The 16,931-nt window shown below is 34.7% G+C and overlaps 1 protein-coding gene across 3 annotated transcripts in view; it reads left to right on the top strand.

Annotated features, from left to right (window-relative positions):
- Nucleotides 1–16,931, top strand: part of KIAA1468 (KIAA1468 ortholog) — a 124,393-nt gene that overhangs the window by 88,093 nt on the left and 19,369 nt on the right. Inside the window, exons 21-26 of one of the 3 annotated variants that reach the window (XM_011953599.1) lie at nucleotides 1,767–1,873; nucleotides 3,164–3,263; nucleotides 8,173–8,255; nucleotides 8,459–8,522; nucleotides 10,117–10,255; nucleotides 15,435–15,551. In XM_011953599.1, the coding sequence (XP_011808989.1) occupies nucleotides 1,767–1,873; nucleotides 3,164–3,263; nucleotides 8,173–8,255; nucleotides 8,459–8,522; nucleotides 10,117–10,255; nucleotides 15,435–15,551 (610 nt within the window). Of the gene's footprint in view, nucleotides 1–1,766; nucleotides 1,874–3,163; nucleotides 3,365–7,587; nucleotides 7,671–8,172; nucleotides 8,256–8,458; nucleotides 8,523–10,116; nucleotides 10,256–15,434; nucleotides 15,552–16,931 lie in introns of those variants that run through there. The other 2 variants (XM_011953600.1, XM_011953601.1) reach the window with 2 other exon arrangements.

The following is a 16,931-nucleotide window of genomic DNA, read 5'->3' as shown; positions in this document are numbered from 1 at the left end:
CATTCTCCTCTTTAACTTTGGAAAGTGTCCTTGTGTGATGTCAGTATTTTATTCTCTCTCTTTTTCATCCTCTTGAAGTTTTGTTAATATTTTTATTTTAACCATAAATAACATTTTAAATCATAGTAATTAAATGCCAGAAACAAGGTTTGGCTCGTAGTAGGCCCTCAGAATGGATCTATTGAATAAATGAATAAAGGGCATTTCTTTTGAGACATTATGAAGTCTAAATATGTTATTCATATCTGTAAAGAGATAAGAACTTTTCAGCTTATTACAAAATAAATAGTATATTGAGGTAGCAATCACAGATTGCCAGTGTTTCTTATTTTAGGAAGCACATACCAGCAGTTAATGTTTATCTTACTAAACAGAACTTTTTGTTAGGGTAAATTATAGTAAACAAAAGTTATCTTGAATCAAATATATAAGCAGTATTACTTGTTTTGAGATTCAAGTAATTACCTGAATATATAAGCAGTATTACTTGTTTTGAGATTCCAAAAATGATAAATAAGATTTTAGTAAATTTTTAAAAATCAAAAGAATTCATACTTATTTAGAAGTCTTATTTTATAGCTCTTATTTCACATTTAGGTTTTTCTCAGATTTCCAGCTTGTTTTCCAAAGTTATGTCTATTTTATATTTGAAATAGTAGGTAACTAAAAATGGGTGAAATCCCCATTCTAGAGTTGCCCTGATGCTGATTTGTCAGTTAAACTGCATGTCCTGAAACTGTTGTATTCATCCTTTTTTCATGTTAACCATTACTTTTGTCAGTCCTTATCTCTACTTCATTCTAAACTAACCTGATTGTGTAGAAAACAAAAAAAGGTAGGTGGTAATCCAGTCTTCCTGATGGATCTATTGATACATTCAGAAGCTCTTTACCGTTGACCTCCTATGTCCCTAATGTCAACTTGACTTTATTATGTATTTATTTTCTGACAGACTATCAGATTCCCTTCCCATATCCATTCAGGTTAATTTAACATACAAAGTTATGTTTTTTTACTCTCTTAATTTAGCAGGTTTTCTTTTTCTAACATTTTCTGATTATGAAAGTAATAATAGTTCATTGAAGAAAGTTTGAAAAATACAGAGTATTTTTTAATCAAGGTGTGCATCTGTTTCTTAAAAGAACACAGTAGTCTATATTTTACCAAGCATGCAGTTTTCATCACTAGGATATTGCAAAGATAATTTCTTAGAAATCAATTTTCTACCATTTTTTCTACAAGGGAGTAACTGTTCTAGTAGTTTGTATTATGTAGAGCCAAAATTCATGGGAACTAAAATTGGTAAGGTAAATTTTAATAAAAGATTATACCTTTTAATGTTCTAAATCGGGACCAAGCATCCAAACTTTTTACAGTGATGGAAATAATCTATAGCTGAGTTGTCCAATCAGATAGGCACTTGCCACGTGTGTCATTAAGCCTTTGCACTGTACCCAGTTCGACCAAGGAACTGAATCTTTCACTTTACATAATTTCTCATTTAAATTTAAATATAAGTAGCCACATGTGGCTAGTGGCTACTACTATATTAGACCACAGGTCTAAATTAAAGTATCAGGATAGTCTTTGTCTTCATACCATTCTGATGATAGATATGCTTAATAAATATCTTTTAATTAAAATAGCTTCCAAATTTGGATATTTTCCCCTTATTTGGTAACATTGTCTTATTATAGATAGGTAAATATTGTGTTTAGTTCGACTTGATTGTTTGGAAATTCATTATCAGTATTTTTCCTCTGTAGGAAGAAGACCGCAAACTGTTAGTTGGATTCTTAGAAGATGTAATGACGCTGCTTTCATTATCTCATGCTCCTCTTGATAGCCTGAAGGCTTCTTTTGTGGAATTGGGGTAAGAAATAACAGCTTATAGTTTGCTAAAAGGCACATAAAGTTTTTAGATTGGATGTATAGAGTACATATTTTAAGTCTCAAAGGGTTGACATGCACACCAATTCTCTTGGTTTTGAAACTTAAGGGGTTTTTTTTGTGTATTTTAGTTTGTTTTTTGGTTTTGCTTATTTGTTCATTCTTAGTATTTTGTAATCAATACATCGTAATTTAAAAAGTAGGGAGAAGGGTGCAGACATATGTTTTCTTTGAAGCAGTTGGAAAAATAAAATCAAGTACAGATTTGAAGAAAATTTAGTTTCCCAGAACTGAAAAAGGAGCCCCAAGTGAAAGCCAGCTTCTTTGGCTCCTATTTTCACTCTGTTTGATTTGCTTAGTCCTGCTCATCATCACATTATCTGGCTGCTAAAATAATTTTATCTCAGTCTTTACTGAAAACAGACTCATGCATTTGTTAATAATACCACCTTTCATTTGCATAGTCTTCACAGCCAACATACCCTTCCATATAGATGGTTTGAGTTGATTTTGATTCTGCAACATCCATGTGACATACATAGGACATGTACTGCTTCCCCAATTTTTATAGATGCAGAAACCAAGACCCACAGAAGTTGTAACTTACCCACCTGACTCTTAGTCCAGTGGTCTTTCCTTTTTCCTCATGGAGAAATTTGTTTCTTCATAATTTTAACTTGTGTGCTATTAAAAAGAGTGGAATTATCTGTCACAATTGCAAATTCTTAGAGAAGTTAAAAGTGTGATTTCTGAATATGCTAAAAGATTGTGGTTGTATAAGGAAGGTGACATACTTTTTTAGAGAATCTTGTTTGTTTGTCTGTTTGTATGTATGTTTTTTGAGACGGAGTTTTGCTTTGTCACCAGGCTGGAATGCAGTGGTGCGATCTCGGCTCACTGCAACCTCTGCCTCCTGCGTTCAAACAATTCTCCTGCCTCAGCCTCCTGAGTAGCTGGGACTACAGGTGCGCACCACCACGCCCAGCTAATTTTTGTATTTTTAGTAGAGACGGGGTTTCACCATGTTGGCCAGGATGGTCTCGATCACTTGACCTCGTGATCTGCCCACCTCATCCTCTCAAAGTGCTGGGATGATAGGCGTGAGCCACCACGCCTGGCCGAGAATCTTAGTTGCAACCTATGTAACCAAAGTAATTCCATATGTTCTGCAAATATTGTTATCATTAATATTCCTTATAAATACTGTGTTTTTTAGTATACCAGTAAGGGACTGTGGCTCTCAATTTTAACACTGTTTTTTTTTTCCTTCCAGTGCAAATCCAGCCTACCATGAGTTACTATTAACTGTTTTGTGGTATGGTGTTGTCCATACTTCAGCACTCGTCAGGTGTACTGCTGCTAGAATGTTTGAGGTATGTCAACAGATGCCTCTGTTGGTTTCAGTTGTAATGATTTTTTTTTTTTTTGAGAAGAAAAAGGGAATTTTTTTTTAAAAAAATAAGCTTTGCATATCATGTTATGTTAATATATATTTTATGGCTTTGAACAGTGTCTAGTTGTGTACTGTGTGATGGGGCAGAAATTTAGCTTTAACATATTTAAAAATGGTTTTTCACCTTACTGGTTCCTTGAATGTTATTCAGTTATCACTTTTATTTCTCCAACTATCTTTTAAATCTTATTTTAATTTCCAACTTACATAACTCTTTCTGACTATACTTTTCTATTTACTGAGGTAAATGACTACTAAAATAAACTGAAAAAGGATAGGATATCTTTCAAATTGTAAAATATAGTTGAATTTATCAATAGCATTAGAAAATGAATTATTGCAATTACGGAAATGTCTATTTTATTGATTACTCCTACTTCACTATTCCCTAACATTTCATATGTAGCATAGCATCCCAATACATTAACTGCCCATAGAGTTGTAAAAGAGAGGAGAGCAGATAATTTACCTAAATTGTATTAAATTACTACCGACCCAAGTGAAGTATGAAATTGAAAGAACTATCTTTTGTACCCATCATATAGCAAATTATGTCATAGCCCTAGCATGTGTGTAGGCAGGGAGCAGTGAGGTTGAGGTTTAGAACTTTATTTGAGCACTAAAATTGGTCTACTGTTTCTTGTTGATCTTCAGTCTTGCAATAAACCTAGGCTGCCTGGGTTCAGTTTCCATCTCTGCTACCTAGCGACTTTGTAGATTACTTGGACAAGGTTGCACCTCTCTGTACCTTAGTTTCCTCATCTACAAAAGAAAGTTGATAACAGAAAGTATCTGTCTCAAAGTATCAGTCTGAAAGGATTTTTGTTAATATTACACTAATTAATGCTTTTAAAGCCCTTAAAACAGTCTCTGGAACATAATAAGTGCTTCTATGGTTTATATAAGCCCATAATAAATGCTTATATGTTTACTGTCATTATCATTATTTTTTTCATCCATGCTATTACTTCACAAAATATATGATGGTAATAGGGAACATGTACTTATCCAAACTAAAATTGCCCCAATATTCATGTGATTCTTAAAATACCTAAGCATTTATTTCTATAAAAAGAATTGGATAATTCAAATCTTGCTGAATATCAGAATTTCTCCACAATTTAAGATAAATTGCAATTGGAGATGGGGTAGTGATATATTTAAAATATATGCTTTCTAAAATTTTGAAATATGTAAGTTAGGTTTGGGAATTCAAGAAAACTCCGTTGTTGTCAGGAAGCTGAAAATTCTCCATCCATGTTATTCCCTCAGTTATCATACAGAAGCAATTTTTAAAAAGCCGTAATCAGAGGATTTTTGTGAAGATGAATGCCAAAGTCACTATTTGGTTTTATGTCTAGTACAAGTTCCTTCTGGATGTAAACTGTTTTGATTATTCAATATGCTGAAAAGGGAGCATTACCATGAAAGAAAAGTCATTCATCAGAATCTCCTCTCCCCAAAAAGAAAAAAGTATCTTTTTAAATGAAGAGCTATTTCTTTCATACACTCTCTTCCTATGATTTTATTCTAAGCTCATAAAAGCTATTTCTTTTTCTTAAATCTTTCATCTCTGAAATGTGAGTGTGCACTGGTGAATCATACCATATAAATGAAAATAAGTAAATAAAATGAATCCTCCCTGTTCATTCGCTTTGAGGTTTTTTGCTTGTTTTGTTTGGTTTTCTGCCTTCTTGTATGTGGCTTATGTCTGGTTTTGGTTTCTCCGTTAGCTGTCGTGCTGGTCTGGAAACTATATCTATCTATGCTTAAGCAGTTTTCAGTGTCCTCTCAGGTCATTGATGAACTTCTGGATCTTGTTTGAGAGACTGTTTCAATGTTTTTCAAATTCATTAATAATACATTTCAATGAGCATGTCAGAAAAAATTATCAGTAAGAGAAATTAAAGTTCCTTTTTTGTCAGTGATTCTTATTTGAACAAAATTGTATTAAAAGAATAAAGGGTCATAAGATTTATTTTGATACCAATGCTTTATAATTTAGAATTATGCCTGCTTACCCTAAAAAAGTTAATTCAAAATAAAAACATAAAAAAAATTCTTTTTTAAAAGGTGAGACCAGAAAGTGTTGAGAAGAAATGAGAAATGCTTATACCAAGAACTTAATAGGATATGGTCACTGAAATTCACTAATAAATTTAGGTTAGTTTTTAGACAGCAGGACAAAAAGAGGGAACCCAATCAGTCATATTATTCCCATTGTTAAATAAGAGAATATAAATTACTTTTTGAAGTAGCACATTAATAAAATTATTTTATAAGAGGAATTTATCATGTGTTATAATAAATTTCGCAAAAGATGCAGAAAAGAACTTCGTATATATTTTAATCATAAGGAAATTGAGCATGTAACATTAGAACACAACTCAAAGAACTCATGGATTTTAAGTTAGAAGGGACAGAGTTCCTTTGCAGACCCTATGACTTAGACTCTAAAACCCTGGACAAGTTACTTACTTAAGCCTCAGTTTCTTCATCTGTTAAAATATTGATGATATTTGTACTTCATCAAGTGAAAAGATCAAATGATATATTGTGTTAAAGTGTATAACAGTTGATAGCTCTTAAATGTACTTTAATAAAGAAATTGAACTTAAAAACCCTACACCAATGAAAAATTAATTTGTCCCCTACATTATCCTCTTTTTTAGTGCTTTTGACAGACTCAAAATAACAGAAATTTCAAGATACTGATTCAAATCTAAGCAATCTTACTTACAAAATGATACAGAGAAGGTTGTATTTAACAATATTTGAACTTCCTTGTCCTATTTCTTTCTATCCAATATCTGTAATGTTTAAGATATTAAAAGTTCTTTGTCATTTTATTCCTGGTTAATTATCTGTGTTTTTTTATAAAAATTATTTCAGAATATTGAAGTAGATTCTAAAATGAATCAATTGGTAAATGGTGAAAAATCATTGCAAAATTAAGACTCTTCACATAAAGTGAGTTACTTTCTCTGATGTGTTATATAGGAAGAATACCTTCACTATATGCACACAATGGTAGATTTTTGTTACTAAAAATTCTGTGACATCTTTGATCTTCTGTGAGGACTAAGCACTAGTTACTAGGTAAACAGATTGGTAAGCATTTAGGATTAATATGTGCTTACATTCTGAAATTGAGAAGGGGATTGCGCTTCTCGGTTGAACTCATAAACTTCAGTAATATATATCAAACAAAATGTATATGGCTCAGTATCGCTCTCTTGTATTACAATTTAGCATTGGTTGCTAACTGAATTGTTTTGTGATTAGATTATAGAGATCTAGTTCTACTCATCTTTTTTATTTTAAATTTTATTTGAATTTATAAGAAATCTAAAACAAAGACATATTTAGATATTAACTATCAAAAAGTTGTTTAAATTAGATCATTTCTTCCAAACATATTACAGATCATATATTCTTGCAGTAATCGAAATAATTAAACTCTTTCTTGAATGCCTGTTTGTCAGGCACAGTATTTAGGTATGTTATTTGCAAATTCATAGCACAACAGCCCTTTGAGGTAGATAATAATATCACCGTTTTCAGATGAGAAAACTTGTGTTTCAAGAGATGATGGAAAATACTATATATCTAAGATCACATGGCTCATAAGTGGAGAACTGGCGTCTGAACCCAGATCTGATTCCCAAGTGTAATACTTTTCAATAGACAGCATTATATCTCTGTACCTCAAAAGAAAAAGCTATATTATTTAAAAGGTTAGGAATTTTCCTATGTGGTTTTAAAATACACTTGCTATAGCACAATAATAAGTGGTTTAGTGGTGGCTGCTACTCATGTGAGTTTGGTTTAAAAACAGCCCAGTTTGTACCCTGTTGGTCATAATAAAAGCATACCACCCTTACTTCTAGAATTTTAACTGTAGACCACAGTATGTGTCAAAGAAGCTAAAAAAGTATTCTTTTAAGTTGCATTTTGATGGACATTGAAATTGCTTAGACTCTTTGACCAAAAGTACAAACTGCTGTTGAACTGATGACAAAATCTGTTTTCGTGGATGCTAGGCTACTTAAGCTTTATTTTCCTCCTAAGCATTCTCTGCCTTTGTAAAGCACTCTAGAAGCAGTATTTGCTTAGCTTCTAATTTTGGTTTTGCTTTTGTGTTTTCTCTCTTTCTCTTGGTTTTTCCTTCCTTCTTCCCGTGGCGCACTGTGTTTGCTCTTTCCGTGCATCACCTGTGAATACCCCCTGTGCTGACCAATCAGCTGTTGGTGAAGGGGGTGAATGAAACTCTGGTAGCTCAGAGGGTTGTTCCTGCTCTCATTACTCTCTCCAGTGACCCTGAAATGTAAGTGTCATCCCTGCCTTTTATATTCAGCATCCCTTTCAAAATGTGCCTGCCAAGAAATAACCATCAGCTCTTAAATTTATTGAAGAATCTCTTTAAATTAATAATATTGGATTATACTTATTTGATTTTAAACTTTATCATATTATTATTTATATATCATGGTTCTTTTTAAATCAACTCTCACTGTAAATGTAATTTGGAGGCCATGTATTGAAAAAATATGTTAGTATATTAGTGCTCAATAAATACTTCCATAACCTAAAATATGCTGATGGACTGTTTCTTTCAAGCCAAGAAGGGATGCTCTCCTAATCTCACTAACAGGTTGTTACCAGTAAGTGTAGTAGCATGAACCAAAGGCCTAACATTTTAATGTCTCGTGTGGATGACTAAACCAAGAAAGGCCAATGAGTCTGCCTGCCCATCCTCAGTCACAGCTAACCCAGTTCTTATTCCAGTTTACCAAACCATTTTTTATTGCATGTTGACTGGTTTACAGCTGACTCTTCGAGGCATGAGTGAAGCGTTAGTTGACAAGCGGGTTGCTCCGGCCCTTGTTACCTTGTCCAGTGATCCTGAATTGTGAGTTTCACAGACTGCGACCTTAAGTTATCCTGTCTGTCTTTTTGAGCATTCTTCTTGGTCTGCTTTTTTTAAATTTATTTAATTTGTCATTGCTAGAGACTAATACAGTATATTTACCTTGTACTTACTTTAATATACATTTTAATAATACTCATTGTTCATCTCAAAGCTTCAGTTTCTTTCTTTTTTAATTCTAACAGCTCTGTCAGGATTGCCACAATTCCAGCCTTTGGCACTATTATGGAAACAGTAATTCAAAGAGAGGTAGGAAATAATTGAAATTTATTTATGTCTGTGTAATATTGAGGTGATCATGATACATGTATCTGGTGGTAGACAGCAGGGAGCATCTTACCTTTTATTTTGTGCCCTAGTTAGTTATAGGCCAGAGGAGGATCTCACTATGTGAAAACATGGTAGCCTAACCAAGGTATATTTCCATATCCTAAGGAAATCTCTAGTCTTTCCTCTCAATCAGAACATTAAGTATAGGCCAAGCTTTCAGGGATGTCCAAGGGAGAGAATATAGTCATGGGTTCTTAGTTTCTCTTTCTGATTGGGCCAGTAAAGCCCCTTCCTCATCCCTCTTTTCTACTTATCACTAGAGACAGAAACTAAAAACCACGGCTTCAGGCTGCTAAAAGCCTTGAACAAAAGAAAACAGATCAACAACAAAGTAAGGTGTGTTGGACGAGCTTGCTAGATGTTCTGTTGTAAGCCGAGCTGGATATTGCAGTTTGGAATAATCCTTCAAATCAGGTCTAGTTCCAAAGCCTTCTGTTATCCAGTAGGCTTCTGGCCAATCTACATAAATTCTTGATTGCCAGTGTTGCAGAGATTGCAGGACTGTTTTCCCAGATAACATCAGGAACACAAATGTATCTCAGTTATCAATGAAGGCAGGAGGGCACTTGTATTCTGATAACTGTGTCATTGATATGAAGCTGTAAAAGTCATTTAGTAGACTGGTATCCTCTTGTTGCAGAGTAGATCATCGTCTGGGCAGACCCTCTGTCATGCCTGTTTCAGGAGACCACCAAGGTCTTCCTTCTTAAAGGTGTATTTTGATTCTGAAACTGATTTCAAGTTTTTTAGATTCTATTTGCAACACTAACTGTAAGACACTTCTCAAAACTGGTATCAGATTTTTATTCTTTGTTATTATATTGGATATGTCCTTATACAAATGAAAAAAAAAACCTTGTAGATTAGAACATAAATTATTTGTGGACATATTACCCAAAAGAGAAAAGTTTTAATAAAACTCCTTCATCATACAGATTTTTTATAACAAAAACTGAAGTTTTGTTAGTTACAGAAAGAATGTTTTCCATTTTTTCACTTATATATTTCACTGGTGAAGCCACAGAGGAAAAACACATCATTCTGCAAAGCTTGCAGTCTTAGCAGAATTTCAACATGTTCTCGAATCCTAAAATAAAAATGTCTTTTAGGGAAATGTGAGTAAGATATAAGTCATTAATGACTCATTGCTTTCAGAAGGTGAATAATTGGGTAACTTACAGTGTGATTTGTTTTAAGAATTATAATTTAGATACAAAATAATCATAAATTTACCTACTTTTCCCTAAATACATGTGGGATTTTTTTTGTTATGATTTGTTAGGAATATTTGTATTTTTTAATTAAGAATTTATAAGCATAAGCAAAGGAGGAAACCTTCTCTGAGCCAAAAGATTAAATAACTACTTATTTAATTCCAAATTTCTACTGTCTTTGGAATATAGATTGCTTTAATCCACTGCTGTAAGTCATGTTTAACGTGTGTCTTTCACTTTAACAACACTACTCAGTTTTCAATACTCTATAAAATGACTGTACAATATCCAATTTTAAGTTGCTGGAAAGAGTGAAAATGCAGTTGGCTTCTTTCCTGGAAGATCCTCAGTATCAAGACCAACATTCTTTGCATACAGAGATCATAAAAACATTTGGTAGAGTTGGCCCTAACGCAGAACCCAGGTTCCGAGATGAGTGTAAGTTTGCATTTTTCTACCTTTTTCCTGAATTGTAATGTAAGATCAAAGCTAGACACTCCTCTAAGGCCTTGTCATGTATTAAAATCTTGGTGCATTTGTCATGTGTTAAAGCCTTGTGTACTTCTGTGTACTGAAAGCTGAACATGAAACAAGTTAGTTATTGTGAATTAATCAGTATTGATATTAGTGGATGGTTTTGTTTTGTTTTGTTTTGTTTCGAGACAGAGTCTCGCTCTGTCACCCAGGCTGGAGCGCAATGGCATGATCTCAGCTCACTGCATCCTCTGCCTCCTGGGTACAAGTGATTCTTCTGCCTCAGCCTCCCGAGTAGTTGGGATTACAGGTGCCCACCACCGCGCCCAGCTAATTTTTGTATTTTTAGTAGAGACGGGGTTTTGCCATGTTGGTCAGGCTGGTCTCGAACTCCCGACCTCAGGTGATCTGCCTGCCTCAGCCTCCCAAAGCATTGGGATTACAGGCGTGGGCGACCGCGCCCAGCCTAGTAAATGGTCTTATACTGTATACTGATTGCTGTAAGACATATGAAGAGTAACTCAAACTTAATTTCAAGTTATTTTAGAAATATTTCTTAATAACTGCTAATTGCTAAATACTGTGCTGCCTTAGAGTTTTTTATTTTTAAGGAAATTTTTGTGTGTTTCTGGACATGTTCTTATGAAAAACAGACATTTCTCCCGCTTAGCATGCCATTCAGCATGATACATAACTTTGTTTTAATTCATAGCTTGTTGATCTGCTACATGATCTTCCACAATTGTCTGCCTTTTTTCTCTAGATTTTACAGAGTCTCTTTTATTGTTGGCCTCAACATTTATGGCCACAATTTCTTTGGATAGCATCAAAGCATCAAGAAATTATGACTGCAGAAGTGTATCAGTTATCATAGCGCTTTTATTTTTAGCAATTTGACATGCTCTAGAGAGGGCCACAAGTTGGGTCACTTAAATCAGTTTGGTTTCTAGTACATTATTTTATTCTCTGGCAGACTGTTATATATCCAGGCTAGCATATGACTCTGTAAGATAAGAGTCATCAACAAAAAATACTGAGTCAGGATTTGGACTACAGTATCCAGAAACTCGGTTGAGGCCATGCACACTGATCAAGCTATAGAAACACAGTCATGACATTTTTTTCACTAGGTAAGTGTCTTCATAATTAGCCAACTAACAAAAGAAAGTTGATATTTTAGTTAGCACTAGGGATAGTTCCACATGTTGCAGTATAAAATTTACAGGTGATTCTAGGTAGGAACTCTTGAAGGTGCTTTGACTTTTTGAGGCTGTAGTTGCTCTGAGGCAAGGAGAATAACTCTTGGCTCCTGGATTAAGGGATAGGCGCAACACACAATGGGTCTTTGGTGTGTGCCATGTTGTCAGGTTAAATGGGTATTTGGTATGTTGTCATGTTAAACGGGTCTTCGGTATGTGCAGTGTTGCTGCATTAAATGGGTCCTTGCTGTGTGCCGTGTCGTATCGCTAAAACTTTTCTAGAGCGTGATCTGACCTTTCTATGTACATTCAAAAGAAAGACTCATGATAATCTGGGAAGAATCCATCTGGATTCTTATAGGATCTGCTCCAATTATTTTGTTGATTCTTTGGAATCTTTTTTCAGTAATTCTGGGACTAGAGTTATTTCTCAAATTAAACATAGTGTCAATATCTTAATGTCTCTTTCTAGAATTTTCAAGAACATCTAAAAATAACCCTTCCATTTTATTTGACAGTTTTAATTGTAGAGTAGATACCCACCTGTCAAATTTGTAGGAGTTGTACAAGAGGAAAAAATGAATTTTCTTCTCGTACTGGCCCCAAAATAACAATTAAAGGTTGTTTTAGGAACAGATTGAGGTGAGAAATTCCCACTGCTTGAATAGTTCTAGTAAACCATTATCCTTCAAGCCTCCTGCAACTTACTGTGTACCCACAAGTATGTCTTATACAGTCTTCTTTCACATTTTGGTACAACCAGATTTTTTTTTTTAAGATAAAAAGTAGCCTTTTTTCCCCCTTTTGTACTTACTTCCCAGTCAAGTGGCTACTCTTTTGCTTTAGAACTTACTCTGAGGAATTTAGTACTCTATATTAATAAGATAAATATTGAAGTAGAACCTGTATGAAGAATGCTGTAGTGTTATTCGTATGTATTTCTAGGTGATTGGCTTTGGTAGTTTGGAGGATGGACAGAGAATTTCTGGGTGGTAATGTCTCCCTTGGAGTGGCATTTTGGGTATTTAGGTATTTGCCCCTCTATTTTGGTTAATAGCAGATATTAGTTCTTTCAGTGGCCATTGTTCTTTCCCAATTATTAGTTATCACAGGACCTTTGGTCTTGTTTTCATTTTTAAGAACCAGTTGTTTTATCTGCAACACCATAGAGTTGTTTTTTGTTTTCAGCTATTTTACTTAGTAAGGCTCTCTGAAAATGGTCAGTCGTACATTGGAGATTTTCTAAAGTGGGAATTTTCCATTTCTGATTTTTTCCCCTAAGTTTATTGTTTGAGGTCTGGGTCCATTTATTCAAACAAACAAACAAAAACAGGACAAGATTCCCTTTATGACTATTGGATCTACCCCAGAATATTTTTTGAACATTTTCTGAAATACAGTTTTTGTTTGTTTGTTTGTTGTTTTTGAGGCAGAGTCTCGCTCTGTCACCCAGGCTGGGGTGCAGTGGCGCCATCTCGGCTCACTGCAACCTGCGCCTCCCTGGTTCAAGTGATTCTCCTGCGTCAGCCTCCCAAGTAGCTGGGATTACAAGCAGGCACCACCACATCCAGCTAATTTTTTGTGAAATACATTTTTATAAAATCTCCTATTATCCTTTTTTCATTTATAATTTTATATCTTTTGTTCAATCTGCCCTAAAGAAAAAGGCTTCTGCAGTGACCTTATGTTATGTATTTCCTCTTTTTCTTTCCCACTGAAGGTCAGTTTTAGAATTAGCCCATCTAAGTCAGGCATAGTACCACGTGTCTATAGTCCCAGCTACTCAGGAAGCTGAGGTGGGAGGATCACTTGAGGCCAGGAGTTCAACACCAGCCTGAGCAACATAGCAAGACCAAGTCCCTACAAAAGATTTTTAAAAATTAGCTAGGCATGGTGGCACACATCTGTAGTCCATCTACTCAGGAGGCCAAGGCAGGAAGATCATTTGAGTCCAAGTGACTGTGGTGCCCTATGATTGCACCTGTGTATAGTCCTTGCACTCCAGCCCAGGCAACAAAGCAAGACCCCATCTCTTAATAAAAAAGAAAGAATGATATCCATCTAGGTTACTATTAAATCATCTCCTGGTCCTTCATCTCCTACTGCTTTTAACTATCTGTCTATATCTGAGGGGTTAACAATTAAGTGAATTAATTAATACATATATGGTAGCCCAGGACAATATGTGTGTAGTGAAATCTGAATTCTATAGTAAAGTTCTGCCTGTCTTCCCGAGAATTAGGAAGATCCTTAATTAGAGCCTTTAACTTCCTTGAGACTAGAGTTTAAATGAACTTCTATAGATTTGTCTTCTAGTCAGGCAATTTTAAGGGGATACTATGCAGTGTGGTTGTTGTATTTCTGAGAAAAACACTGTAAAAAGGTCAGAGACTCGGGAGAAGATAGAATAAAGGAACCATGTGTGAATAGATCAAGTGCAAGATGATAAGTTTCTGAAGGTTTGGGCAGAAATGAACTAGTGAGTCTTGGAGGGAGACTTAGAGTCACTATTTTGTTGAGGTCTCAGCATGCCAATTAATGAAGCTTTCAACTGAATGTCTGGAGTTTTTGTCTCCTAATTTGTTCTAGAGCTCCTCATAAATATACTGTTATTAATTTTGACAAGTCAAAAGTTTCCCTAAAAATGATCATTGTCATTCTAAGTTTTTGTGGGGTTTTACTAAACTAAGCATGAAAGTTGTGATTATTGCCTCAGCTTATTTAGGAAGCAGGAGTTTTTCCAGGAGAAGATTATGACTTTTATATACGCAAACTCAGTGCAAACAAGAAAGGGGTCACTACAGTTGGTCAGCAGTTGATGCTTATGAGTGGTGTTTTGTGATCCTCAACCAAGCAGAGACTAGAAAGGGGTTGTGTGATTGGTCTTTTGATTAACAATTTAACAATCACTGACCCTGAAGCCATTTCTTCAAAGAGCCCTGGTTTTAGTGGGAAATGGTATCCAGAAAACACAATCTTAGGCTCTAGAGGTGCTCATTGCTACTGATTTGGTTTTTGTTTCTTGGACCATTGCTTTTATTTAGCAGTAGGTTGAAATTTTATGTTACTCACTGAGAGTATTAAACTCATTGAATAACTTGAAAACTCAGCCACCGATATCAAGTGCTATTTGACATTGGTCTTTGCTAAGAATTTGAGAGACTAAAGCTAATAATATTATTCTGAAGTGGTGAAATAATAGGTTGTTGAAAAAGAATATACTCTATATATTTATTTAATAGCAATGGTAATATTTTTATAAAGAAATTTATCAGGCCGGGCGCGGTGGCTCAAGCCTGTAATCCCAGCACTTTGGGAGGCCGAGACGGGCGGATCACGAGGTCAGGAGATCGAGACCATCCTAGCTAACCCGGTGAAACCCCATCTCTACTAAAAAATACAAAAAACTAGCTGGGCTACGTGGCAGGCGCCTGTAGTCCCAGCTACTCAGGAGGCTGAGGCAGGAGAATGGCGTAAACCCGGGAGGCGGAGCTTGCAGTGAGCTGAGATCCGGCCACTGCACTCCAGCCTGGGCGGCAGAGCGAGACTCCGTCTCAAAAAAAAAAAAAAAAAAAGAAATTTATCTGCAAGTATAAATAATAAAAGAGGTGGGTTGTTTATAATTATTTGGGCTTCATTTTTCAAACTGGGAAACTGAATTACAGTGAGGCCAAATAATCTGTATACATCTTCATAATTAGGTAATAGTGACAGTGCTACAATTTGTTTCTCCCAAATGCCAGATCACTTTTTGTTTTGAAAAACTACTTTCTTCCCTAGTTAGTTAAAAAAAAGCAAGTATAAGATGTGGGTAATCTTTTGAAGTCATTCAGAATTAAAATGAAGTTTCATAAATTAAAGTGATAAATTATTGTTAAAGTGTGTCAGGGTTTTGTATGCACATTTTGGATAAAAATTTAACCCTTTCTTTTTTCTGTTTTCAGTTGTTATACCACATTTGCATAAGTTAGCCTTGGTGAACAACTTACAGATTGTGGATTCTAAAAGACTGGACATTGCTACGCATCTTTTTGAAGCCTACAGTGCACTTTCCTGTTGTTGTATCCTTGCTTTATTACAGTGTATCTACATTTATATAACCAATCTTAGAGTGGAACTTGGTTGTTAAAGATTGAAAAGTAGAACTTCTTTTCTTCAACTTACGTAAGAATTGTAGAAAATTGAAGATTTGATTTGTCTCACTCCACTCCGTCTTCTAGCCATCTCATAATTTTAAAAGATAATTTTAAGTCCTCTGTGCTTTTATGTTCTATAGTTTTGAGAATTTTGATGAAGTTCTTAACCTGAAGTTTTTATTTATATTAGCTACATAACCGAGCAAGAAATGAAGAGCAGAAAGAATTGCAGCTGAGACTTCTGTTAATCAAAAGGAAGCCTTGTATATATGACTTGGCATTTAGGTTTTTCAGTGAATGTTTAACTCTCAGTATCCAGTGGAATATTGTGAATATCTCTTAGAGAGATATCACACATTGGAAAAGTACAGGGCCAACAAAGCTAATGATCTCCAGTGATTACAGAACTGGGAGAAAACTTAGAGATCATGTAGGTCCATGTCAGCGACTGTAAATGATTAAACTAAGGCTTAAAGACATGAGTGGCTTCTGTTTTTTATAGTTAAAAGCAAAACTGTGACTGGAACAAAGAACTTTAGCCATTCTGTTAAATATTCTCTTTACTATCCTATGCCTATAAAATAAAACTAAGAAGGAAGTAAAGATAACGATGGGCAAAGTGAACTCCCAACTTTCAGGCTCTTTTATTTAAAAGGCAGAAGGGTTGAAGAAAGGGGAAATGAGAGATTGAAAAAAGAGTGAAAGGCTAAATACTAAAGTACATGCTCAACAAAAACCAGAGAACAAAGGAAGAGCTTCAGGATTTTTATATATGGTTCACATTGTTATATACCAGTTTGATATAATAAGCAACATGAACAGGTAATTTTAAATGAGATAAATAGGCATAAAATATTACTAATAGTCATTGACACTGGATTCTTGACTAGATTGTACCAAGAAGAGGTTATTTTTGTTCAGAATAAATCAAATAGAGAAAGTAGAAAAGTAGAGCTATCTGTTAAGTAGCTATATGTCTTTGGAAATACTAAAACTGAAAGTTGGATGCATGGTTGAGAGCAGTTTATGTTGGAAATCTGTTATAAGTGACCTAATCATGAGGAGGATATGAGCCATGTTTTTTTATAATACAGATGGCACCATGTTTTAATAATAATTTTGTAACCTCAACTGTTCACATCTTCTATAAGTTTAGTTCCACTAAAAGCAGAACTTATCATTCTTGATTTCTTGTTGGCATTTTCAACTTAGGGAAGATAGAGGAAGCAAAAAGAGGAACTGATATTCTGAATTAGCAAGTAAGAATTCTTTAGTATTGGAGAAGAGATAGGATCCTTGCAAGAA

Source organism: Colobus angolensis, unplaced genomic scaffold, assembly GCF_000951035.1.
Source record: "Colobus angolensis palliatus isolate OR3802 unplaced genomic scaffold, Cang.pa_1.0 Scaffold369, whole genome shotgun sequence".
NCBI classification, from domain to species: Eukaryota; Metazoa; Chordata; class Mammalia; order Primates; family Cercopithecidae; genus Colobus; species Colobus angolensis.
The sequence above is the reverse complement of the archived record's forward strand: the minus strand, read 5'-3'. Positions and strand labels throughout refer to the sequence as shown.